This window comes from Protopterus annectens, chromosome 16.part0 (genome assembly GCF_019279795.1).
Source record: "Protopterus annectens isolate FY-2018-M chromosome 16.part0, PAN1.0, whole genome shotgun sequence".
Classification (NCBI taxonomy): Eukaryota; Metazoa; Chordata; order Ceratodontiformes; family Protopteridae; genus Protopterus; species Protopterus annectens.
The window spans coordinates 427,749,795-427,776,840 of NC_056750.1; the positions used below are offsets into that span (position 1 = coordinate 427,749,795).

Below are 27,046 nucleotides of genomic sequence, written 5' to 3' on the forward strand. Positions count from 1 at the left end.
GGTTTTTCGTCCGATTCTGGTGGACCTGCCTTCGAGGCTATGAGGAGCGCGCTGGCCAAGTCCATAGTGACTTCACCTGAATCGGCAACTCTTTCCCTAGATGCTGCGACTAGAGCTTCTGGTGCCCCCTTATCTCTGGACAGCGGGACTCCTAGGCCTAAGGATACCTCCATGTGTGGTCCCCTACTTTCTGAGGGCCCTTCAGAGTCTGTGCCTGAAGAGCCTCCCAGGAAGAAGTTGTGTAAGAGGAAGCACGTAGACTCCCCAGATGAGTCTGTCACTTCGGACACCGACCTCGATGATGCAGAAGGGTCCCCGAAGTTGTCCTCTGATGATGTCTCGTTCTCCAATATCCTGGAGATCTTGAGACAGTGGGGCGACTGGCCATCCAAAAACCCTTCTGAGGAGGAGTCGGTCTTCCTCAAGGCCTTCGGAGCCCACCCTTCCGCCTCCTGGGTGTCTCCACCCTTCGATGAATTATTGGATCTTATTTGTCGAAGGGTGTGGGAACACCCTGACTCTGTGGAGCCAGTTCCTAGCCGCCCCAATAAGTTCTTATCTGTGCCTCCTGGAAAAGAATTTTTGACCAAGGGAGTACCTGTGGATGCTATGGTGGTGGCGTCTGCCACTCAGCAGGATGTGGCAGAGGCTTCTACTTCCATCCATCCTCCTAATAAGGAGTCTAGAAGTATGGATAGGTATGGGAAGCGTACCGTGTCTTCAGCGGCCTTTACCTTGTGGTCGCTGAATTACTTGTGTCATTTTACGCAGCTCCAAAGGGATCTCATAAAGGAGTTGGGAGATACCCTGTCGGGTAACTTGCCTGAGACGTTGGCCCAGTCTGTTAATGCCCAGCTGTCTACCCTTTCTTCCATTGTCAACTCGTCCATGAGGCTCATATCTTATGCAGCCGAAGGGGCGGGTAGAGCAGCGAGTTTGGGCGTAGCCCTCAGGAGGCAAGCTTGGATGCGCTTGTGTCATTTTGCGGAGGCTTTCAAGTCTTCTTTCATGGACGCCCCATTCGATGGGTCCTCCCTTTTTGGACCCAAAGTGAAAGACACCTTCACTAGATGTGAGCAGGAGGGTAAGACTTTGTCTGCCGTTGGAGGGCCCGTTTTTCGCTTCCCTCTAGACCTTATCCCAAGGCTCAGAGGGGAGGGAAAATGTGGTTCAGAAAGTCTCAGAAGTCTTCCCCTGCCCATCAAAGTGACCCTCCCCTCTAGGGGCAGAGGAGGGGGGAATTTTAATGGAAGGCATCGCCCTAGAGGCGGTGGAGGCCCCCGCAATACAGGAGACAGCGAGTCCTTTCGTGGTTCCTCCTAACAACGTCCCTGAGGGATTACCCGACTGTGTGTCTCCGGAGCCAGTCTGGGTTCGTTTTTTGGAGCATCTTCAGGCCTGGGAGTCCATCACTCAGGATCGATGGGTGCTTCGTATCATCACCGGAGGTTACACCATTCCCTTTATTTGTCCCCCCCCCCGCCATCAAGAAAAATCCCGGACATTCCACCCAGTCAGCGGGATCAGGCAGCAATAGAGGTCTCAAAGCTGCTAGAAAAAGGAGTCATCCAACCATTCCTGCAGACCAGATCGGATTAGGAACTTGCTCAAGGTTATTTTTGGTGCCAAAAAGAACAGGGGACTTGAGACCCATTCTGGATCTCAGCCATCTAAACCGCTTTGTAAAGAACTCCAAGTTCCGAATGGTCACTTTGCAATCCATTTTCCCATTGCTGGAAAAAGGAGTATGGATTTGTTCCCTCGATCTCAAGGATGCCTATTATCACATCAAGATAAGCAAGGCTTCCAGGAATCATTTACGCTTCCGGCTGGGAGCCAGTCTTTTTCAATTCCGGGCCCTGCCCTTTGGTCTCACTACAGCCCCCAGGGTGTTCACCAAGTGTCTGGCAGTGGAGACAGCTCACCTGAGACGTCTAGGATTCCAGGTGTTTCCTTATCTAGACGACTGGCTCCTCACCGCCCCCACCAGGCATCTACTTGTTCAAGCCACGAGAGCTACTGTCAAATTGGGCCATCTTCTAGGGATTTCATTCAACCGGGCAAAGTCTGTATTGCTGCCATCACAGCGTGTTGCCTTTATCGGCGCAGAGCTAGACTCTGTAGAGATGCGAGCTTTCCTACCGACAGAGAGAATAAAAGTGTTACAGACCCAAGTCCTGGCTTTACTACCCCGGGAAAAAGACCAAGCCACGATGGTTCTTCAGTTGTTGGGATCAATGGCGGCTACCATTCTCCTAGTTCCGCTAGCCAGGTTACACATGCGAATACTTCAGTGGCTCCTTTCAGCCCAGTGGTCATATCAGGAACGTCCCTTGTCCCATCGGATTCTCAGCACGGAGAGATGCCGGCAGGATCTATGTTGGTGGCTTCTCTTGTCCAATCTGAATCAAGGGAGTCCCCTATTGCCACAGTAACCACGGACGCCTCCCAGATAGGGTGGGGGGGCATTATCTGGGCGAGACGGTCCAAGGTACATAGCAAGACCACGAGGTTCACTTGCATATCAATGTTCTAGAGATGAGAGCGGTGCTTCTAGCGTTGCAGGCACTTCACAGCTCTCTTCCCAGGGGAACTATTGCGATTCGTTCCGACAATATGTCGGTTGTCTGGTATCTGAACAAGCAGGGAGGAACCAAGTCCTACCCCCTTTGCAGGGAGGCCATGAGTGTGTGGAATTGGGCGATCGCTTTCCAGCGCTTTCTAGTGGCAACGCATATTCCGGGGAAGTCCAATGTGATAGCAGACAGGCTGAGCAGAGCTATTCTGATGCCTCATGAGTGGTCCCTGAACGACAGAGTGGCTGCTCAGATCTTCTCCAAGTGGGGCCTTCCCTGCTGCGACCTCTTTGCCAGCCCCCTGAATGCGAAGTGCAGCAATTTTTTCACTCTGATCCCCCCACAGGGGGAGTCACCCAGGGATGCTCTAGTCCACAATTGGCCCTCCGGTCTGCTCTACGCCTTCTCGCCGGTCCCTCTTCTACCAAGAGTGATTCAGAAGGCTACCTGCTTGGGAAGCAAGATGATTTTGATCGCACCACACTGGCCCCATCAAGTTTGGTTCCCCTTCCTTCGGAAGTATGCGGTGGATGGTCCTTGGATTCTGGACCCAGCTCCAGACCTATTGACTCATCAGTCAGGACAGCTCCATCCATCCCTACGAACACTCAAGCTCGCTGCCTGGCTTCTCCACTTCCGACCTTAGTCAGACAGCATATCTTTACCCCGGAAGTAGTACATATTCTGTCTTCCTCCCACAAGTCTTGTACTAGGAAAATATACTCTAGTAAATGAAAGAGATTTGCAATTTGGGCTCAGCAACGTGATCTTGATCCCCTTACAGCTCCTGTGTCGGCGGTGTTAGATTTCTTAGCAACACTCTTTGGACAGGGCTCAGCTGTCTCCACTATAAAGGTTCAGTTGGCAGCAATCTCCAATTATCATGTTGCACATGAGCCTTCCCTCATGGGTCATAAGCTGTGTAAAGCCTTTCTGAAAGGAGCCTGGTTGCTTCGCCCTCCAGTTTCGCAACCCGTCTTGCCATGGGATTTAGATGTGGTGCTCAGAGCTTTGACGTCTTCTCCCTTTGAGCCGGCAGCCTCCTGCGAATTGAAATTTTTGTCATGGAAGACTGCCTTCTTGGTAGCCATAACTTCAGCCAGAAGGGTATCGGAGCTTCAAGCCCTTTCTGTTAAATCTCCTTATTTAATTTTTCATAAGGACAGAGTATCTCTGAGACTTAATCCTTCTTTTCTCCCTAAGGTCTCTTCTGCCCTTTGTCTCCACCAGTCTGTTGAGCTTCTGGTCTTTTTTCCACGGTTTTCCAACAAAGCGGAATACAGATTTCACCAGTTGGATGTGCATAGACAACTGAGGTTTTATTTAAATAGGACACAACAGGAGAGGAAATCAGATCAGTTGTTTGTGTCATTTTCGGACAATAGAATTGGCAGATGTGTAACTAAGGGCACCATAGCTAAGTAGATTAGAGACTGCATCTCATTTATTTATGCATTAGCGGGTAAGGATCTTCCCTTTCCAGTTAAGGCGCATTCTACCAGGGCTATGTCAGCTTCAGTGGCCTTTCATGCTAGACTATCCATAGAGTAGATATGTGCAGCGGCTACTTGGACTTCTCTACATACCTTTATTTCTCATTACAAACTGGACGTGGCCTCTAGAGGTCGGGCTTCCTTTGGTTCCACAGTGCTTAGGAGTGTTTTCCAGTGAGCCTCCCGGGATTTAGGTGCTAGGGACGCTGTCTCGTCAGTAATGAATGTAGGCGAGATAGGATCACATTACATCTTTTAGTTATGTACTTACCATAACGATAGATGTATGTGATCCATCTCGCCTACATTCTTACGTACCCGCCCTCCTTCCCCCTACCTGTTGGACTTGGAGGAAACTTGTATTCTTATTCCTCTGAGGATATTATTTTTTCTCTCCTCTTACATATATATCCTTGTGGTGTGGTGTATGTGGGAAGATAATATTGGGGCAAACAAGATCTGGGGGTTTGGGCGTGATGCATCCTGGGATACAGGGTTAGCCCAGCCAATGAGAGACTTCGTGCTAGTTATAGTGGCCGAGTCAGAGCCGACTCTCGGCTCCGAGCCCGTCAGTAATGAATGTAGACGAGATGGATCACATACATCTATCGTTATGTTAAGTACATAACTAAAAGTTTTGATCTTCCTGTTTTTCCTTGTCTGAATGACTGGCTGCTGGTGGCCTTATTCAGGGAGTTATCTGGTAGGATCCTCCCCATGAGAGGCTTCAGTCCGTATCCATGCGATCTCAACAGAGATTTATTTATTTTTATTTATTTATTTTGTTTACCGGGTAATGTCCGACTGGGCATGAGGCCCGGGAAGAAAAGCTCCATACATACAAATAGACAGTATTAAACAATCAAATTGAACACGTATTAATCAATAATGTACAAAGCAAGTCGGTAAAGAAATTAGTTGTATAACAATAATTAACAAATAATTAACAAATAAATTAAACAAAAAAATGGCACAGTTAGTGATAAAAACTGACCACATGAGTTAATAGTGAGAACAGTGTGATGCAGTAATTGTAAGATAGAGAAATGCAGTCTGTATAACAGTTAAAGACAAAGCAGTATATGTGTATACATTGCTAACTAAAACTGAGTGTAGAATCAAGAGAGCCTTCAGCAGTTAATAGTTGTAGCTGTGAGAATGAGCTAGTTTACGGTAATGTAAGGGAGTAGTAGGTAGCTTAACCAGGCGTATGGCAGGAGCAGAGCCAGTGTTTTGCTAGATGTTACTTAAGGAGGTTTTTAAACTCATGAATGCTGGGGTTTTTAGCCATAGGTTGAGAAAGTGTGTTCCACAGTTTGGCAATTTTATGAGAAAAAAGGGTGGTGCCCTGTGTGTGTTGTGAACTTGGGTAATCTTTAACAATAATTTATTTGAGGATCTTAGAGCTCTAGGATTGCTGTTGGGTTGGACTAGATTGGTGAGTGCCGGGCAGTTGTTAGGTTTGTGAATTATATTGTAGGCTGTGGATAGTTAGTTAAATATTAGAAGGTTTGGTAGTTCTAACCATTTAAGTTGGGAGAGTACAGAGCAGTGGTGGATTCTGTAAGGGTAGCCTGTGGTAAATGTGGTGATTTTGTTGTAGCATGATTCCATATTATTTAGGTTAGATCTAGAAAGGTTTGTAAATACTAGGGACCCGTAGAGAAGAGTGGCAAGTAGATGTGTGCGTGCAGTGACTAGTCTAGCGTCTGTAAGGTAAGGTTTAATTCTGTATAGGGTGCCAAGTTTGGAGTGGACTTTTCTGATGGTGAGGGAGATGTGAGTGTCAAACCTTAGCTTATCATCGATTGTGACACCTAGAAGTTTGGCTTGGCTGGTGGGATCTGTTATGGTTCCGTTTGTGGAAAGGATAGAAAGTGGAGTCAGACTTGTTTTGGGTTCATTTTGAAGACAATTAACTTTGTTTTGTTGTGGTTAAATATGAGTTGATGGCTAGTGAGGTAGTTTTCTATGTCCTGGAAAGATTTTTTCATTTTTGTTTAGAGATCCTGGGGGTGGGGGCTGTGCAGATTAATGTAGAGTTATTGGCGTATTGGACTATGGAGGCTAGTTAGTTTTTAGAGCTGAGGTTGTTCGTAAAAATTGTAAAGAGAAGGGGTCAAGTATGGATCCTTGGGGTAGATCAACAGTGATGGGTAGAAGGGGGGATAGGGTGTTCTCTCATTTGGTGGCTTGCTGACGGTTAGAGAGATAACTATGGAACCAGGACAGGGCTGTTGTGTTGAGGCCATGGGATGATAGTTTATTTAGTAGGATGTGGTGGGAGACTGTGAAAGGCTTTTGATATGTCAAGGAATATGGAGGAGACCATTTGGCCTCTGTTTATAAGATCTTGAATGGTGTTTGTGAAAGATAGGGCAGTACTGGTACTATGTTTGGCCTAAAGCTGTGTTGTGTGGGGGAGAGGAGTTTGTGATTAAGGAGGTGGACAAGGAGTTGGGAGTGAATGCATTTTTCTAAGGTTTTGCCTCGAGGGGAGAGTATGGCTATGGGACAGTAGTTAGTTAGATCCTCAGAGGGGGCCGCCTTTATGTAGGGGAATGATGTGGGATATTTTCCATATATGGGGTCCATATTGTTCAGAGATAGAATGGTTGATTAGTACTGATATGGGATAGACGATTGGCGGGGCAGCAATTTTAAGGAATTCATTAGGTAAATTATCAGCTTCTAGACAGCAGGGTTTGAGTTTGGAAAGGAAATATTTTATGTAGTTTGTTTGGATTGGGATGAAAGAGAAGGGGATGGGGGAGTCAGAAGAGGGAAGGGGGTACAGTGAGAGGTTGATTAGTTGGATTACCAAGAATTGATGTGATTGAGTTAATGAAGTGTGTATTAAATTGTGTAGCTTTTGGGTCTGAAACCTTGTAGTTGGTAGGTGGAGCCTGGGTTGAGAAGATTAATGTTTTGCCAAAATTTTCTGGGGTTAAATTGGTGGGTTTGCTGATCTGAAAGGAAATACTTTTGCTTGTCTATTTTTATCTGTCTCTTACTCTGGTTACGTAGCTGCTGATATGTTGTGTGGTCTGTTATTTTTGGTAGTGTTGTAAGTGGACCATGCCCTGTTTCTTTACTTGAGCAGTGCTAGGGTATCTTTAGATAGCCAAGGTATGTGTCTAGGTTTTGCTCTTATTTTTCTTGTGAGTGCAAGATTTAAGAAAGGTATTGTTGAAGTAAAGGACTGCCTGATCAAGTGGGAGGTTTCTAAGAGGTGACCGGTTACTTTGCTGAATAAAATGGTTGAAAGTGGAGGGAGAAAAGTTTATTTTGTTTCTGAAAAATGTATATATTGTGTTGGTTTGTGTCTGAGGTCGTTTTCTGTACAGGGAGGATGAGTGAGTGGTCACCAAGGGAGTCTGAAAGGCAGCCTACTAAATAACCTAGATTGAATTTGTTAGTATCCAATCTAGTGTGGACTGCTTTTTAGAGTGTTTGTCTAGCCGGGGCGGACAGGATATGGTTTGGGTGAAATTAAAGAGATTTAGGAAATTGGAGGGGCTGTGTTACAGGAATGCCAGTCCAAGTTAAAATCACCCAGGATAATGGTTTCCTGGCTGAAATTAGTTGATGCCCAGGCGAGAAGATTCTCAATTATGGGTAGGTTGTTGCTGGGGGGGGGGGGGGGGAGTAGGTGGTTATGATGTTAATAGATTTGTTAGGGTTTATTATTAGGTGTGTAGTTAGGATTTCGGAGTTAGGTAGGACAGGAGGAGCACAGTTCAATAGTTCCAGTTTGAGTGTGTCTTTATACATAATAGCGACACCACCGCCCCTTTTGTTTGGTCTGTCTAATCTAATTATGTTATATCCGTTTGTAATAATTTACTTTTCTTTGATGTGGGGCTTTAGCCAGGTTTGGTTATTGCTACAATGTCAGGTAACTAGGAGTTAAGGGTTGCATGGAATTCAGTAATTTCATTTACGGTACTATGGAAGTTAGTTTATAAAGACTAGGTCTGTGTTGGTCTTTGGAAGTGGGGGAAGACGGTGGTGGTTAGTAGTATGTTGGGGAAGAGATTGGTGGAGGGCTGGGTGGGGAAATGGTTGTGTAATGAGGGGTGTGGGTGAGAGGGCCAGGGTTGGGGTGGATGTCAGCCTGGAGTTTAATTTGTGTTATATTGTATAGAGTGAGTTGCCTGAATTTATTGGTAAGTTTTACATATCTGAGTTGAAGGGTAAGTCGTTTGTGTGGGTAAATGTTTGAAAGGTAGGAGGAGAAAGGTAGTTGTGTTGTAGAGCTGTGAGCGAATGGCTGCATATGTGTGGGTGTGGCTGTTGGAGGAGGATAGAGGGGAGCGTAGGTGATTGAAGGTGAATGATGGTGCATGAGTAGAGGGAGGTAGAAAGCTGACATACATTTTACTGCCTCCTCATAGATCCAAAGGAGATTGGAGACTTCTCCCTTGGGAATTTGTGACTTCAGCAAGCATATCTGGTACTTGATATGTTGGATGGTCACCCACAAAGAGGAAGTTGCTCCTCCGGCAGAGTGCATGAATGGTATTCGATATGATGGGGTCGCTGCTTCTGTCACATCAGTAGCTGGAGTGTCCACAAGATTTTGGTTTTCCTTGCTTTTGGTTGACACCACTTTCAGTACAAAGTGCTGCTGTGTCGTCTCTCTTCTGCATCTAGAGCATTTGCCAAGGTGACTGCTATATAGGGTTGCCACCTTTCATTGTGGCTAAAACTGGAGTAAAGCCACACCCCTCGCGTCATCAGTAACCCTGCCCACCTCACCCCCTCCCCACCTACAGTCCGTCCATTTTGTGATGTCACGATGACATCACTTGGTGAGGAACACCCTCTCTTTCCTTTCCTGCTGCCTGCTTTCGACTGATTTACTATGCTTTTCTGTAAAAAAAAAAAAAAAAAAAAAAAAAAAGCATAGTAAATCAGCCGATTTACAAACTCCGATGGTCTTTTCCCTTTTTGAAACAGAGTACCAGAGTTTGTACAGTGTTTTCCAGACTACCGGAGAATCAGTTTGATTTCCGGATAGTCCGGAAAAAAAATGGAGGGATAGCAACCCTGCTGCTATAAGGAAGTAGGAATGGCATGAAAAGGATCGCCATGTTTTTTGTTTGCCTGGATGACTGTCTGCTTGTGGCCCTGTCAAGGGATTACCTGGTAGCATTCTTAGCTTGGCTGCTGGCATGTTTATCAGCAGAGGAACTATTTCTAACCTGGAGAAATCCTAACTGAGCATACTTCAAAAAATTACTTTTATATGGAAATAGTTGGGCATATACAGCATTGTCATTCCTAATTTGAATTAAGGGCCAGGAGGTCAAGAACTTGGTAGTCTGGATAAAGATGCAGCAGAAGGTCCAGGCTCAGAACTGTGTATTTTTTGTGCTTAGTGCTGGCCTTTGTCTTTTACAGTTCTTTCTGCATATCTGATATTGTTAATGTAATATGTCAGTGACTGCAGAGTCACCACACTCATTTGGCTCATTTCCTTATATAAGATCCTTTTTGGCATACTGTGGAGTGGTGGACAGCTCTACAAATCTCATTATGGGCCTTCCTTTTCTGCATCCTGTTTGGTTGGGAACCTACATTATCTATCTTCACAGTCCAAGGGGAAGTAGATCTGGGAGATTAGATACTGCATAAAGTAGGCTGATATTTTAACAGTTATTCTTGCCCCTTGAGCTCTGGAAAGGAGCTGAGATGAAAACTTCTCCTCTCTGGTCTGATAGCCATCCCATTTACTGTCTATCAAGTAGGGCAGAATATACTAGTTGAGACCACAAAATTTGGGTCAAGGCTAGAACATTTTTGTTGCCCAAACCTTTGGCGCAGAGAGATATACACCCTAGACTACTCTGGTTTGACTAGTGTTACAGATGGAGAGACTACATTTGTGGTGGTGAGGTGAGTGGCTGATGCTGGCTGGATCCATCTTGGAGTCGGAGGAGGGAAGTTGTCTAGCTTAACAGCATTAAGAGCTGGGTGAGCTTTGTCCTGTAAGTGGTATACTGCTTGGTCGGAAGGTTGCTCATGTGCAGAAGTGAGCATGCACCTGCTGCAGGCATCAGTTGCATAGCTCACAAGGCTGCTGCGGGGTTGAAGAGGGGTTTGAAGTCTGGCAGCAGTATGACTCTGCAGCAGCATCTCCTCATTCTTCCTGATTGTGGGTCTGGTTGAGCCTGTGGGGGAGCATAAGGCAGGTCTGGTAGACCCGGTCAGTGAGGAGAGGAGTTTATTGCTGCTGATGGACAACTATGGGTAGGGAGAGCACCTTTCTACTCCTTTTGGGCCTTATCTCAACCATTGGACCTTTCTTCAGCTGAGGCTGTTCTGTTGGAAAATGAAGTGTGGGTGTCAAGTCACTGTGATCATGTGTTCTCTGTTATTACTACCCGTTACCATGCTATAAGGACATGTGTTATTCCTATAAGTCTCACCAGAGGGTTTCCCTTTTTCAGTTAGATTCATTATATTTTCTAACAACTGATAGTGATTGGTTAGTTGAGGAGATCACTTGATATTGTTGCTGGTACAGGGCAAGTTGGGCTTCCAGAAGCAGAGCTTGCACTTAGCTAGCTTGAGTGGATGGTTGTGGTGCTTCTTTTCAAAACATTGGAGAGTGGTTTAAAGCTTAAACCCTGTTTTTGTAATGTCAGACAACCAGTCTGTGATGCATTACATAATCCTACAAGATAAGATCAATTCATACCTCCAGTGCAGAAAGGCAGTACCGATCTATCACTAAGCCATCATCTACATTGTAACTGTAACCTCAGTGTATATATCCCAGGGAATTGAATGTGATAGTGGATTTCTCAAGTCACAGTTAACATACTGTTTTGGAAGTAAGGATGAAGAGTGCGTCGTTTGGAGGTCTTTCATGTATTAGGTGGCGTGGAATTGTGTTTGACATCAAACAGAAAGCTGTTCTTCCTCAGTTCTGCTTACTGTAGTTTGTAAAAGATGCTGCATTGTTTCAGTGATGTGAAGAATTCTTTCCCTTAATCCTGCGCCTTGTGTTTAAAATGAGAAAAAAATAAAAATATTAATTCTGGTTGCCTCATGGTGATATGAAAGAGTTTAGTTTCAGAAACTCTGGTGCTGGCAGTTTGGGAATTTGACACTGTGCAAGGCAATTAAGTCCCCTTTGACTGAGGTGATAACTTGCTGCACATTTGAGAATGATTGCTTCTTTAGAGATTTTGGTTATAGATTTGGGCATGTTGAAAGGTACCAGAAATCTTACACTAGTCATATTTTTCAGCTAAGTAGAAGAGGGTTTTTGTTTGGAGGCAGAAGTACTCGCTTCTCTGCTGTTAGTGTAGTTTTGAGTAATGCTTTCCTACATTAGGCACCCATTTGAATTGATGTAAGTTATTTCATGACCAGAATGCATTTACCATCTCAAGGCTTTCATAATCTCATAAGTAGCAAAATTGTGGCTCACTTATCATAATTTTCAGGCCAGAGAGCAGCACAGGCCTTTGCCATATATTCCTGGCATATGGTGGAGGTTACATCTTCATGTTTTCCTAATTAAACCTCGTCTCCATGAGCTGTAAATTTCATAACTGAGAGACTTGTACATGTTCTATGTCAGCCAAATGGTTCAGCAGATCTGAAGTTCTTCACTTAAAAGACATTTTTAGTGGTCATTGTTTGCAGGGACCATTACTTGACTTTTCAAGAAGACTTTATTTTATTTCTGTGTGTATTAATTAACCAATAAGCTTGACTGGACAAAAACTCTTTTCCGCCACAGCCCTAGCCAACTGGCAGAGAAGTGCCGGAATACAAATGTAACGATCACTTACACTTTTACTCATGACATTTACATTTGAATAGTAAATATTAATACATTTCATATCTTGTAGAGAGGGTCTGACAGTGTTAAGTTAAATTCAACATAGATGCATGATCTTTTGACGTAGAGTGGCTGATTGTCCATTATCCAGTGTAGTCAAACACCACTGTATGTGCCTATTTCATAAATGTGTGTCACATTTATTTGTGCCATGACCAGTTGCTCTTCAGCACTTGCTATCACCAAGCATTACTGCTGAGACACGATTTCAAAACTTAAGCTGGCTTTGGTACTTGGCAACAGTGTCTTCTGAACTCTGAATCTGTGGGACACTTTACCGGCTGTTTCTGACTAGGAAGTTGTTATATACTGCTTGAGATTCTTATCAGTTATTACCCACTGTAGAGAGCACCTGAAAGTGAGATATGATGGAAAGGCAGGTACTCACCATGACTGAACAACAAAGCCATCTGCATTGGGTAGTTATTACATATCTGTCACCCCATAATTAGTCAGCCGCTCTAGCCATGTTTTGGTGGGTGACCATTTAAGCATTTCAGGTTTAGACTGTTGTTCCCTTCTGTTTCCATTGTTTGCCTTTCAGGTACAACTCATTCTTGTTCTATGGATGCAGAACTGGCTAGTATGGAATTGGTAGTCTTCACCAAACCTTGTTTGTTATGCTGTGATGTGCATGGTTGGGAGGAATGTGCTTCTCCAAGCAGATGTGCCAGAGTCTGAAAGAACTATAACAGTAGGGAAGTTGATGTCAGCTGTAACCCACTGCAGAGGGTTCTCTTAAAGAGCTCTTGATATGGAACTCGCTTATCTGTTGTTTTCTGTTAGCTGCATAGTCTTGATGTTGAAATTCTTCTATCCCGGCACCTCTTAGCATTCTTCAAAGACAAAGTATGCATTTGTCTGCCAAATATGCATATGGTGACTAAGTGTCCATTTGATTACTGCCAGATACTGTCTTGAAGGAAAAAGGAGGAAACTGGTAGACTGTTCATCCTTTGATTGTAATTAACACCACTCTCTCTTTCACTGATTGCTGTAAGATGTCAGCTTTCTGTTACATGAAGATGAAAATGATCAGAATGTTATGAAGTTGTTTGGGAAGGTCAAGGATTGAGAAACTAAATTTATGTTTTGCAGTCTAATTTATTTTTATGTAGTACAGTGAAAATGACACTTTTGAGCATTTAAGTGCTCTGTTTTCAGCTTTTTTCTTCAACAGTTCATTTTTTGTTTGCTTTTAATAGGGATGCAAAGAAGAAATTGCGAATGGCACTTTGCTTTGCTGATTCAGTTGCTTTTCCATTTTTGAGTCATTCATCAACAAGGAATGGACTTCCAGATCATACAGATCCTGAAGGTAAAACAATACAAAAGTTAGCAAGATTGGTGACAGTAGTTTTAATTTTCTGGATCATGTCTTCACCATTCACTTTCTACATTTTGATTTAGGCTCTGAAAGTTGCAAGAAGGAATCCAAGTCTAAAATACCTATAGCTGAAATATCTACCACACATTGACATTATCTAACCTATTTGTTAATCATTTGAAGCATATGCAGTGATAGTTTTGTATTCTATGTACCAGCTACAAGCCAAAGGTAAACTTAAGTGTGAGCTGCATGGTGTCTTGGTAGCAAGAGAATAACCTCCTGAATTTTGTATTAGTTGTTGCATTATTATTTAGTCTTTCATTTCTGCAGCTTTCTGTGCAGAGTTAGGCTGGAAGATTTAGCTGTTTAACCCATTTTTGTGGATTGACTAGGTTAGGAAGCAGTTCATTTTGAATGTGGCATGAGGGCTGACTGGATAATCACAACTTGTTTAATAAATATGATCATGTTATGCTATTTCAACTTAAAACATCTAAAACCTTTGGGGGTCTATATTCAAATCAGCTGCCCTTTCAAGGTTGCAGAATGTGTTTGGGGGGGGACACACAAGTTTCTCTGTACACCTCAATATGCTCACATATATGAACTCTGTGTGTATGTATATATGTATATATATATATATATATATATATATATATATATATATATATATATATGGATGTAGGACTAATTACCGATGATACATTTCAACAAAGCTGAAACGACGAGCACACTTCCGCAAAAGTGCTTTTTCACCGAAAAAGCACTTTCACGAAAGTCTGCAAAAAAACCCCAAAACACCAACATTTAAAAAAAAAAAACAGTAAACACGTTTATGCATGGGGAGCAAGCCCTCCTGCACCGCCATGTGGTGGGCTGTGACCCCACACCCCCCTACTTTTATAGTCTCACTCCAAGATCACACTACAGTGGGGAAAAGGGAATATTCCCTTATCCCCACTGTACCGTGATCTCAGCAACAGCCATTTTGTCATGTTTATTTATTTTTTTGAGCTTACTTTAGCGAACATGCATTTTCGGTGAAAACACACTTTCGTGAAAGTGTGCTCGCCCGTTTTGGTTTTGGTGAAATGAGCTTTCACTCAACAGTCCCAGACCTGTGTGTGTGTGTGTGTGTGTGTGTGTGTGTATATATATATATATATATATATATATATATATATATATATATATATATATATATATACACACACACACATATATATATATATTTAAAAGGCCAGGTTTTTGTGATATAAAAAAATGAGACCACAATAAATCATTTCAAAACTTTTCCCACCTTTAATGTGACCTATAACCTGCACAATTCAATTGAAAAACAAATCTGTTAGGAGAAAAAATGTAAAAAAATAAAAAACGTACAATAAGCTGGTTGCTTAAGTGTGCACACTCTTAAACTAATACTTTGTTGAAGCACCTTTTGATTTAATAACAGCATTCAGTCTTCTTGGGTATATCCGTGGTGGTGCAGCGGTAGCGTTGTTGCCTCACAGCAAGAGGTTCTCCGGTTCGATTCTCGGCTGGAGTGTGGGGAGTACCTTCTGTGTGGAGTCTGCATGTCCTCCCCGCAGTTGGATGGGCATTCGAAAGACATGCGTAAATGGGCGTGCCTTCATTGAAGGTTGAACGTCGAGCTGGCACCTTTGCGTTCGTGAAAATCTACTGCCAGTCATTAGCGGACCGGAGTTCCGCTGTGGCGACCCCTAACCGAGAAAAGCCAAAAGACAAACAACATTCAGTCTTTTTGAGTACACACCTGCCATTAATTAGAGAGAGACTGATTAACCCCAAATAAAATTCAGCTGTCCTAGTAGGATTTTCCTGACATTTACTCAAGTTGCCTACTACAGCAAAAGCCATGGTTCACAGAGAGCTTACAAAGCATCAAGGGGATCTCATTGTTGAAAGGTGTCAGTCAGGAGAAGGGTACAAAAAAAATTCCACAGCATTGGATATACCTTGGAACACATTGAAGACAGTCATAGAAAAGTGGAGAGATATGGGACAACAGTGACATTGCCAAGAACTGGATGTCCCTCTAAAACTGATGACAAGACCAGACAAAAACTGGTCAGGGAGGCTGCCAAGAGACTACAGCAACACTGAAGGAGTTGCAGGAATTTCTGTCAAGTACTGGTTGTGTACTACATGTGACAACAATCTCTCATATTCTCCATATGTCTGGGCTATGGGGTAGGGTTGCAAGACGGAAGCCTTTTCTTACATAGAACAAATCCAGGCCTGGCTACAATTTGCCAAACAATACATCCTATCCCAAAAGCATGTGGGAAAATGTGTTATGGTCTGATGAGACCAAGGTTGAACTTTTTGGCCACAATTCCAAAAGGTACGTTTGGTGCAAAAACAACACTTCGTATCACCAAAAATCACCATCCCCACGGTGAAGCATGGTGGTTGGCAGTATCATGCTTTGGGGTTGCTTTTCTTCAGCTGGAACTGTGGCTATAGTCAAGGTGGAGGAAATTAAGCACAGTTCCAAATACCAGTCATTTTTGGCCCAAAACCTTCAGGCATCTGTTAGAAAGCTGAAGAGGAATTTCACCTTTCAACACGACAGTGGCCCCAAGCATACATCCAAATCAACAAAAGAATGGCTTCACCAGAAGAAATTTAAAGTTTTGGAATGGCCCAGCCAGAGCCCAGACCTAAATCCAATAGAAAATCTGTGGGGTGACCTGAAGAGGGTTGTGCACAAGAGATGCCCTTGCAGCCTGACAGATTTGGAGTGATTTTGCAAGAAAGAGTGGGCAAATATTGCCAAGTCAAGATGTGCCGTGCTGATAGACTCCTACCCAAGAAGACTGAATGCTGTAATTAAATCAAAAGGTGCTTCAACAAAGTATTAGTTTAAGGGTGTGCACACTTATGCAACCAGCTTATTGTACAGTTTTTATTTTTTATATTTTTTTCTTAACAGATTTGTTTTTCAATTGAATTGTACAGGTTATAGGTCTCATTAAAGGTGGGAAAAGTTTTGAAATGATTTATTGTGGACTCATTTTTTTATATCACAAAAACCTGGCCTTTTAACATGTGTGTGTAAACTTTTTATATCCGCTATGTGTGCGTGTGTGTGTGTGTGTGTGTGTGTGTGTGTGTGTGTGTGTGTGTGTGTGTGTGTGTGTGTATGTGTGTGTGTGTGTGTGTGTGTATATATATATATATATATATATATATATATATATATATATATATATATATAATTTTATAGATGTGTATATTTATACCTGTGTGTGTGTAAATAAATACACACACACACACACACAGCAACTACTCTGAGGTTATGCAAACTCAAGGAAAAGGGGGTGATGTTGAGGAAACGCAACACTAACTTTCTGATTCTTCTCCAAGTCTGACTACTTGAACAGGATGCTGAAGGTCTTTCAGGTTCAACGGTCTGAGTGTCGATTAGCTGACCAATGATAAACAGTAGCACTACCATGGCACACTTGGTATCTATTCGTGAAGTGAAAAAAGGCACTCAAAGGGAAAAAACATAGTTATTGATTTATCAAGTCTTTTAAATTGGACATTATCTGTACAGGGCAGTTCATGGAATTGGAAGTTTATTTACTTGATATAGATGTTATTTAGTAAAAAAGCAGAGTTTTTTTTTTTGACTGACTGAAGAGAAATAGATTTTTGGCATTAGTCCAATACATTTTCAGACTAAACAGGGCCAGATTTGTGGCAGTACTCCTCTAAGCCCTCATTACATACACTGTTAAATTATATGGCTTGCTCTGCTCTTCTTGGGATTCTTTTGTTTGTGTCTTTTTGTGTAAAAACTGCCTCAGAGCCAGTACAACAGGGCTGTATTTCACTTTGCTGGAGAAATGTAGACCTCAGATGACTGCAGTTTTGATAGTCAGAGATTGTTGCACTAGAGTTGGCATCCTTAACTTTAGCCACAAAGAAAGCTAATGAGAATTCATCACTTAAGGTATTTTCAGGGGATGGGAAGTCTTATTAATGTTGCAGAAGCTGGTCATTGAAATAGAAGTTACTTTTCAATGTACTGAGGGATTTTATATCCCTCAAGCACATGTTGGACTCAGCCCCCAAGGAATATGGGGATATGGCAGCCGATGACTCTCCCAGAATGTTAATAAATAATTAAGTAATAGTAGGCTAAAGTAGGTTACATGAAGAAGCTGTTCAAATGTCTCCTCAAGAGAGGTGCTTAATTATTCTGAAAAATAATTTGGGGTGTTCAAAAAAGTTTGAGGCCTAAAGAAGGGAACTTAATATTGGACATTACTAAGAATATGAATCCATTTTTAACAATACAAATGGTGCTGGTGGTGTTATGTGTTTTGCATGGGTAAGTGGTTTATGTGACTCCATTTTGAATAGTGATATGTTGCGGACTGTAATTATGTGTAATGTGGAAATCATGTACGTGTCTGTGTACACAAACACCCACCAGACATGTATATGATATGTACTGTTCAGCCATCATATATAACATACAGACATCTTGATGAAAACATATGAACAGTCAGTTTTACATGGATGTCCTTTATCTCTGAAAAGGTAATGAGGGCTTTTGTCCAAGGCAATAATATTGATGATTCTTGGTGAAATCCAAAAAGGAGTCCACTTTAAGGGAAATCCAATGGAAGCATGTCTTAAGTTTCTTAAATTGAGTGTACTCCTCTGTAGGGAGGAGCAGGAGGAGTTTGCATTGACAAAGCCAGGGGGCAGAGTTGGGTTATTTAGCAGGACATGACTCCATTAATGTCCCAGGTTTCAAGAATTCCTTCAGTTTGAGACCATTAGTATTCCGGTTTGAAAATTGGGAGAAAGGATCTGCAATATCCGGTCATGAAAATTACACCATTGGACTTGATCAGTAAGTAAATGCGAATTGTTTAAGCACATATAGTATACTAGTTTACATAAGTAAGCATTTTATAAAAGGTATTGGGTTCAGAATAATGCCAGATAAGGTGAATGTTATACGGATTTTTTTAAAGATATATAGTGATTCATTTTTGCGTCAGTATACCTGTCTGTCTGGTGGCTGTCACAGTTTCAGTACAGCTTTACATTTCTTCCGTCCCCAATGTACCATCACAGTATCTTTGCTTAAACCTTTTCTCTTCCATCCATCCATAACCCCATTTCCCATTTTTGCACATGGAGTTGGAGTGCCACTTCAACAGTGACAGTCATGTACAGCCAAGATTCATACTGCCGGGTTTAGCCCTGCTGCAGTTGTTCATCCATCCTACACACTTGCAAGCACACTCAGAACTATGGCCAATTTAGTGTGTCCAATCCACCTAGGGCATGTCTTTGTAATGTGAGATGAAACCGGTGCACCCAGAGGAAACCCACATGAGCACAGGGAAGGATATGTATACTCTGCACAGAAAGTACTCCAGCTGAGAATCAAACTGGAGAAGCTTATGTTGTGAGATGACAACTCTGTCCACTGCGCCACAGTACAACCTGCCATACACAATACTGTCCAACATGTGTTACAGTACAGCAATATTAAATCTAGCAAAGGAACTAATCTTTTATTAGCCAGTGCACTCTTTCCCTAGGAGCAGTCTTTTTATTGCATATATATGAATGTTGCTAGCATAAAAACAAATAAAAACAAAGTTAATCCAGAAGGCTCAAGTAAAGTCTGGTATCCAACCTTTGACCTAGAGGGTGACAGGACTAACAAGAAACAGAGTACAAAGGCTTAATCCAGATAAAATCACTTTAGCTAGCAGATCTAGGAGACTCTCTGATACCCTCCCTGTGGGAGGAATAAAGATGCCTTGTTGAAGTTTCAAGAAATTTATTCAGTTAAGTAGGTAAATGGACATGTCTTCTTCTTCTTCTAATACATTACATTCAGCAGGCCAGTTATCACAGACAATGGTGGGAGGGTCCAGGGGGGCTGATTGGAGGAAAATCTGGGAGATGAAAAAACAAGGAGCCAGCCCCAAAGCTTAGATGTTAGTCTCTTGTTTGAATATTCCTGAAAGATGTCTGAGCAGCCAGCTCAGCAGCCTGTGGAACCTCATTCATAGTTAAAAGGTTTTTATTTTTAACAAACAAAACATAACCGCACACCATGAGCTGCCAGTACAGAACTATATTTAAGAAAGCACTTTTGCCTGAACTACTTCAGATCTATCAAGTAGAGTGGTTTACAATTTGATAATTGAAAATACCTACTTTTATGAGGCTATCAACAGACTTTATTAGCCTGTTTTGTAACACGTAATATGAGCGAGACTGTGTCTGCCTTTGTGGGGCTCATATTCCTTGGAGCTCATTATGAAAGCTTTATGTATTACAGAACTTTTTCCAGTCTGACTTGTCCTTATCAATACCTGTTTCACATGTAATATGAGAGAGAGAGTCTGCCCACTTTTATGGGGTTTATATCTCCTGAAGTACGTTATGAAAGACTAATCTTCTCTTGAATAGCAAAAAGGTGTACATTGCCTGCTTATAAGAGACTTGTATACATGATTAACATGACCTTTCCCCATTTTTCCTGATGAAGGCAGACCTTTTTATATGGAGGGGAAGTAGTCACTGGTGACTCTCATTTTTTTTAACAATACGTGCATCCAGAGAAATAGCTTATAGTGGAAACAAGTAACAGTGCTCATTTTTACAGTACTCATGGATGTGCTCAGGTAGGAGGTAAAATATAAGTTGAAGTCTGAGATCGTAGAACCTTTTGTTTAGGCTTTCTGTGTACATGGAATAAAAATTCATCAAGTGGTGAAGTGCAGAATATAAAAAAAACTTTAATAATATGAATTTCAGATAATCTTTGACCACAGGTAAACTATGCCTATGGGTGTAAAGAATATAGCATTGTGGAGTGGTGCCCTGGGATAACAGTTTTAATTGTACTGCAGATTACAGAAATGTTGTTAAATGTGGGCTAAGTGGCTAGATTATCTATACCTGGTTGCTGTGGGGTAGCTGCAGTGAGAGGTAGAATGCTTCTGGTCTCAGCTATTAGTTCTATGGTGTTCCAGTCTGGAGTCTTCACAACCAAACTTCTTACTGAGTCCTAGCAGTTAGTGAGGGCTCTTCTGTTTAGATTCTTCCTCTCTTCAGGTTCCAGGTGGTGAAGTCCGTGCAAAAGAGGGCTAGATAAAGAGCTGGAAACTGGGAGGGATCAGATGGAAGAGCAGTTAACAAATCTTCTGAGGGAGGAGGTGGTGGTCTAAACTCAAGCATTTCCATTGTAAGTGTGTTTGCTCTCAGCAAACTAAACAATAAGGAAATCATAAATCATAGAGCTAAAACACCTGTACTGTTTAACCCAGGATTTCGACATAAGCTACTAATTAACTCAAATTGCTGCTGTTAATATGAAAAAGCCAGTCAAGAAATTAAATTAGTAAATCACTGCATCTATCTTGATATGGTTTAACTGGCAACATAGGAAACAAGCCACGTTTTTTATTTATTTATTGATTGATTGATCTTAAGATGTGTACAGATGAAGCAGTAACTGTCATGAGTTTGTTGTGCAGCTGAGTTGTTGCAAAAGTGTGATGAAAGGGGGAGGTTAATAAAAGAAGTGACTAAGATGTTTCAGCCTTCCTTTTTCAAAGGAAGTACAATTTTTCTCTCCACCTCTGCTCTCTTTTTCAGTACGCTATTTAAACATCAAACAGGATTTTAGAAAACAATGGCAAGGAGGCAGCAAAAATAAAGTAAATGCCTTAAAAATTCAAGGACAGTCCTCTCAGTCAGCATGGCTGTTGGCCTGCTCAGGCATGTCCCCCTTCCCACTCTGGTAACCTCTCCATCGCTCTGAGGTTTTGTTGTCCTTTGTGGTTACAGACAGATGTGTTCCGAGTGTGATTCAACAGGGTTCCACATGGCAAGGGGAATCCCTTCTACCCAGAGGATTCCTCTTTGCTCAGTCAACCAAGTTTCTGTCTCTTCTCTTGTACCGCACCAGTACTGGTCCAGGGAGTTATAGAACCTATACTTCTCTCCACTTGGACAAATAGTTTTTATTCAGAGATTTCTCTTGTACTAAAAAGGAAAGGCTTCTGAAGGCCTATATTGGACCTTTCCTTTCTAAATATTTTTGTCAAGATTTTGCAGTTGAAAATGTTGTCCTTCAGTCTCTTCTTCCTCTTGTCTCCCCTTTATACTTTATGGAAAAGCTAGCCTTAAAGGGTACCTATCATCGCTTTCACATTCCCATTTGCAAGCGGTTTAGTCCTTTTTATGGTTTGTGATCTGTGGTTTACATAATCAGTTCTCTGTCTTACCATTTTGACTTTCTGCATCAAGGGTATTCACAAAGTGTCTTGCTCCAGTTATTGTTTTTTGCAGTATTTAAGACCTTCACATCTTTCCTTATTTGGACAATTGTCTTATCTTTGCAGACTCACTTTCATGTTGTCTAGAGGTTTTGCATATTGTCCAGAATCATCTTAGTCTAGGTTTCAAATCATCATTCAGAAATCTTTTCTCATTCTTTCCCACTGAATTCTATTCTATTAGGATATTTGTTAGATTATGCCCTGGGAAGAGCCTTTCTTCCTCCAGTGAAGGAAGAGTGTTTTAGCAGTTCTTCCTGAGTTTCTCCAATCAAAGCTATGCTTCTGTAAGGGAGTTTCTAAAGGATTTTGGGATATATGACATGCTTCCTCTGGCCAGACATGAGGAAAGTACAATGTTACTTCAGATTAGCCTGGATTTAGCATCTGCACCCTTTGTCTTTTCAAATCTCAGTTCTTCAATTTGTAAAAAGGGGAGAGTCTTCTTTGGATAGACCAAATCTCTTGTCCATGTCTCCCAGTGTATCTTCTGACCCCCATACAGTTTGTAGCTACAAATGTATCAGAATTGATCTGGAGTATAGTTTCCAAAGGAGTAAAAGTGTAAGCTCTTTGGAGCCCTTCAGACAGAAGCGCATAAATATCAGAGTGAGATGTTAGTATTGATTGCTTTCAAAACCTTAAATCATCCCTGATCCACAGAACCCCTGCAAGTATACAACAGACAATGCCACAGGAGTGTGGCACATAAAAGGGTACCAGATTGTACTCTTTTCAGACTGACTGTAATAGCCTTGGAGGTGGCAACTCGTCTCAGTTTGACTTTGCAGGCTTCATACATTCCATCAGAGCAAAACTTGATTGCAGACAAGCACAGCAGGACCAGGACAAACCCCCAAGAATGGGAACTTCCTCCTTGGGTCAGTCAAGGACTGATCTAACTTTGAGGAACACTTTATGTAGATCTGTTTGCCTTTTTCAGAACAGACTGCTAGAGAAATTCTTTTTTTGGACTCTCTCCAAACAGGCCCAGAAGACAGATGTCTTCTCATTCCCATAGATGGGAATGTTCCTGTACGCTTTTCTGCCCTTTTCACTGATATCCATGGTCCTTCTGAATATCCAAAGGATTCTCCAAAAATTCTGGTAGTGACCACTTTTTTGCTCAAGCAGCATTGTTTCATCCTTTTTTTTTTTTTTTTTTTCCCCCCAATCTGGCCAAGAGCAATTACAACAAGCTTCTCCACTTGCTGGATTTGCTTGCACACAGTAGTGTGTGTGTGTGTGTGTGTGTTACAATGTGAAATATTTATTGATGTATGAGTTTATAAACTTTATACTTGCCTTTCAGGTGCCAGGATCCAACAAATCATGCATGCAGTCAGGTCAGTCAGCAACAAGTACCGTTATGACTCTGTCATAGTCCATATTGGAGTGAATGACTTAAGACATACCTCTCTGGACTATATGAAGAAAGATATGACGGAACTCTCTGATTGTGTCCCAGACAGTTATGTCCCTAGTCCTAAGCAGTATCCTACGCTCACCCAGGATGATGCCACAATATAAACAAAAAACAATTGACTTCAACAATTGGCTCAGCTTCTGGTGTCAGTCCAGGGGGATCCAGTATCTTGTCAGCCTGGGAGATGGTAGACAACCTCGATGCTTTGCTAGAGATGGGTCTGCACCTGTTCTCTCTAGGCTTTCAGATACTGGCAAAGGCCCTTGCCTCCCCTGTAGTGCCTTTTTTAGGCAGCGTCAAAACAACAAATTTTCAAATATAAAAAAATCGAATCGAGAAAAAACTCAGGGTTGTGCTGCTTAATGCTAGGAGTTTAAACACGAAACTGCACTCCCTGGAAGCATTCCTACCTTAGAGAATGCTGACTTCTGTGCAGTTACCAAGACATGGTTCAAGGCTTTTGAGAGCACCCCGGCCGTGCAAGGTTACAATGCCTTCCACATGTTCACACCTCAAAATGAGTGTGAGGGAACCAAAAGTGGTGATGTGTCCATCTTCATTAAAACCAAATACACTTCAAGTCTGGTCAAACAGCATGACTCTCTCAAACTACTCCACGTCCAATTAATTATTGGGAAAGTACCATACCACATCATTGCTAGCTGTAGATCCCCCACCATGAACCAGGATAAGCACACTGCCTACCTCGATTTATTGGAATCCCTTGCCATACAGCCCAACACCATAGTCATGGGAGATTTCAGCTATCCTTTCGTAGACTGGGGGACATATAAGCAAAAACACAGTTGCCCAGAGGTTCCTGGCATTTAACACAAGTGCTCTGGAACAGATAGTATGCACCCCCACTAGGGGCTTTAATGTTCTGGACATAGTACTCACCAGTATGGAGAGTCACTGTACTTCCCCGTGCGTGATGCCTTCCCTGGTTAGGTCAGACCAAAAATCAGTCTCGTTTGAAGTAACTACTGGAACTGACACCCTCACAGGAGCAAAAATTATAAAAAAAACTTTACCAAAGCTACCTACAGCATATTAAGCAATGGTATAAAAAGATTCATACCACCCACAGTCACAGACATCAGTGATCAGTATGTAGAAGAAGTATACGTAAATGCCCTGTACAAACACTTAATTGACTTCATAAACTTTCTGTACCTGACCAGATCAAAACCAAGTTTTCCTGTAAAAACAAGCCACAGTGGGTGGGCTTCCAGTATAAACATATTATTTAACAGCAGGAAAAACCTGTTGTCCAAAAGTAAAAGGGATATGACTCTACAGAGGAAGAGCCCCCCCCCACCCTAAACTAGAAAATCAGAAATCCTGTAAAGTCTTCTAACGCAAATTATGAAACTAAAATTGCATCCCTAGCCAAGGATAATCATAAGGCATTCTTTAACTACATGCAAGGTCTAAAAGAAAGTTACCCAGCTATGTGGCAAATTGTAGATGGGATAACTCATACTACACCAGAAGACATCACCAACCTGCTAGCTGACAGATTCAGCACAAACTTCACCCCCTATCTCCACCTACCATATCCCAAAACATACCTCTCACCAGCCCTCTTCCTAGAATCTGTAGAGAATAAGTCATCTCTGCACTCTCTCTCCAAGGCCAGAAACACAGCCTCAGTGGGACCAGATTATATCCCAGGTTGTTTACTAAACAACCTAAAACAAGACCTAATAGATCCACTTAGCATTCCCTCTAATTACAGCTTGAGAACTGTCTATGTTCCTGCAGAAAGGAGAACAGCAGCAGTAATCCCTCTGCACAATGGGGGGGGGGGGGTGTATCAGCTGACCCTGGGAGTTACAGGCCTATAAGTCTAACCAGCCTCATCTGCAAGGCCATGGAAAAGAATCATCATGGACCTTATCAACAAGGACATAGACAGCCTCCAAACGCTGGACCCAACCAAGTTTGGCTTAGCCGAGGGTAGATCATGCTTATTAAACCTGGTGGACTTCTTTGACAATGTCATTAAAGCCATGGACAAAGGTAATACAGTGCACACAGCCTGTCTCGACCTTGCCAAGGCTTTTGACACAATTCCTCACTCTGGCATCACTGAGAAACTTTGTCAGATAAAGATTAACTGTTAATTTACTAGATGGGTAGCCAATTGGCTCACTGACAGATCACACACTCAAAACTGGTAACTCCATCTCTACCAGTAGACCTGTCACCCTTGGAGTACCACAGTGGTCTGTGCTGGCCCTCTTACTGTTTGGCATCCATTTCTCAGAAGTCCAGGCCAAGGTAGACGGCCTTTGGCTCACCAAGTTCACTGATGATTGTAAACTGGGAGCAATCACTGAGTCCTCCAACGATGTCAACATATTACAAGAAGGGCTAACACAAACAAATGACTGGTGCCGAAACCATGGTCTAAAACTAAATGCAGAAAAATGCATTATTATTCCCTTTGGCAAAATGGAATTCCCTACAAATTGCTATATTGACACCCCCCCAAAGTTCCAACCCAGTGGTGCGAGACTTGAGAACACAGATTGATAGCAATCTGAACTTTGACCACCAAGTTGCCGCAGTGGTAAGGAAAGCCTTCTATGTAGTGCACCTCATAAGCAAGGGCATAGCATCCAGGTCAAGAGATATTATAACTCCACTTACTTGACCCTCACCAGACCACTAATAGAGTATAATTCACCCTTTTGCATGTACCTCACCAGACACCTGCAGCAGCTGGAAATACCTCAGAGGTTTCTCTGTAAGAAAATACAGGGACCCCAAACCATGACCTACACGGACAGGCTGAAAAGCCCTGTTACTTTACTCTCTATCTTGTAGACTGCTGAGAGGTGACTTGTGCCTAGCCTATAGGGCAATTCCCAACCCTACCCTAATGGAAATGCTGCACATCTGCAAGTCAAATGGTACAAGAGTCTCTCGCGCTAGGGATCTCAACCTAGTTTGCGACACTAACAGAACGTGCTGGAGAGACAGATACGTCTCCCAGAGACTGTTGCTTCTCTGAAATAGACTTCCTATTCACATAAAGCAGTGCTCCTCGCTGACCCTATTCAAATGCAACCTAGGTAATTGGATGGGAGACTGTAAATTCACCCCTGGAGTGGCACCCATGTCCCTCATGGACAAAGGAGTATCTGGTGTTGATCACAGACCCGCTGTGTTTGTAAATTTATTTTGTGAACTACCCAAAAGGAACAAATGGGGATACTTGGGATTAATGTCGCTAGGCTTGTGAAGGGTGTAGGGCCGCTAGCCTAATAACCTGCTATGAACCTATCTCACTTAAGAGCAAAAAATGATTTAGGTGCCTACATGAATCCACTGACCCAAGAACAAAAAGACCTCATGTGCTTTCTCAGCTCCGAGGTTAGAGGCCACCAAAACAGTTCATGCCATTAGCTTAATTAACGTAAAAGCAGCAGAGTCACTCTGCTCATCCTTTTCTGGCACACTAATAAGCGTGATTTACTTCCTTCTGGTATGGCATGTGTTTGTAATGTGGTACTTACGTTTTCTAGTTTGCAGAGATCACTTTAACTCACTGTCCAGATGTTGAGTACATAGATCAAGCTTAAATAATTCAGAGTCACAGTTCAGACAATACTGACTAAAACAGTTTAAAAGCAAGTGTCCATCTAAAGGATGTCACATAAATATCTCCAACTGAATAGTACCTGTACCTCCTGCACACCTAATTCACCTGATGATCTCACTCATCCCATACTGTGATTCAGCTTACCACCTCATTACTGCTCTAAACTGACTATGGATTATCTAGTCCCATATATCATCTTACTGGTCTGTGTTAGCTTTCATAACTTGGCTACTACCCATATCTCCACCACTTCTTTTTGTCCTACTTTACCTCTCTTCTCCCTTTTCTGTTCCACTTGTGTAGCTGTAGATATAATGGGTTGTTAGATCTTCTATGTATATTGGCTATCAGATTTTCCACCACTAACACTTGAATATCTCTGTTCAGACATGG

The 27,046-nt window shown here is 42.4% G+C and overlaps 1 protein-coding gene across 2 annotated transcripts in view; it reads left to right on the forward strand.

Moving 5' to 3' along the window:
• GAPVD1 (GTPase activating protein and VPS9 domains 1) overlaps nucleotides 1-27,046 on the forward strand; it is a 3,238,556-nt gene that overhangs the window by 2,595,686 nt on the left and 615,824 nt on the right. For both annotated transcript variants that reach the window (XM_044058337.1, XM_044058338.1), the window contains one exon: nucleotides 13,136-13,248. In XM_044058337.1, the coding sequence (XP_043914272.1) occupies nucleotides 13,136-13,248 (113 nt within the window). The remainder of the gene's footprint in view (nucleotides 1-13,135; nucleotides 13,249-27,046) is intronic.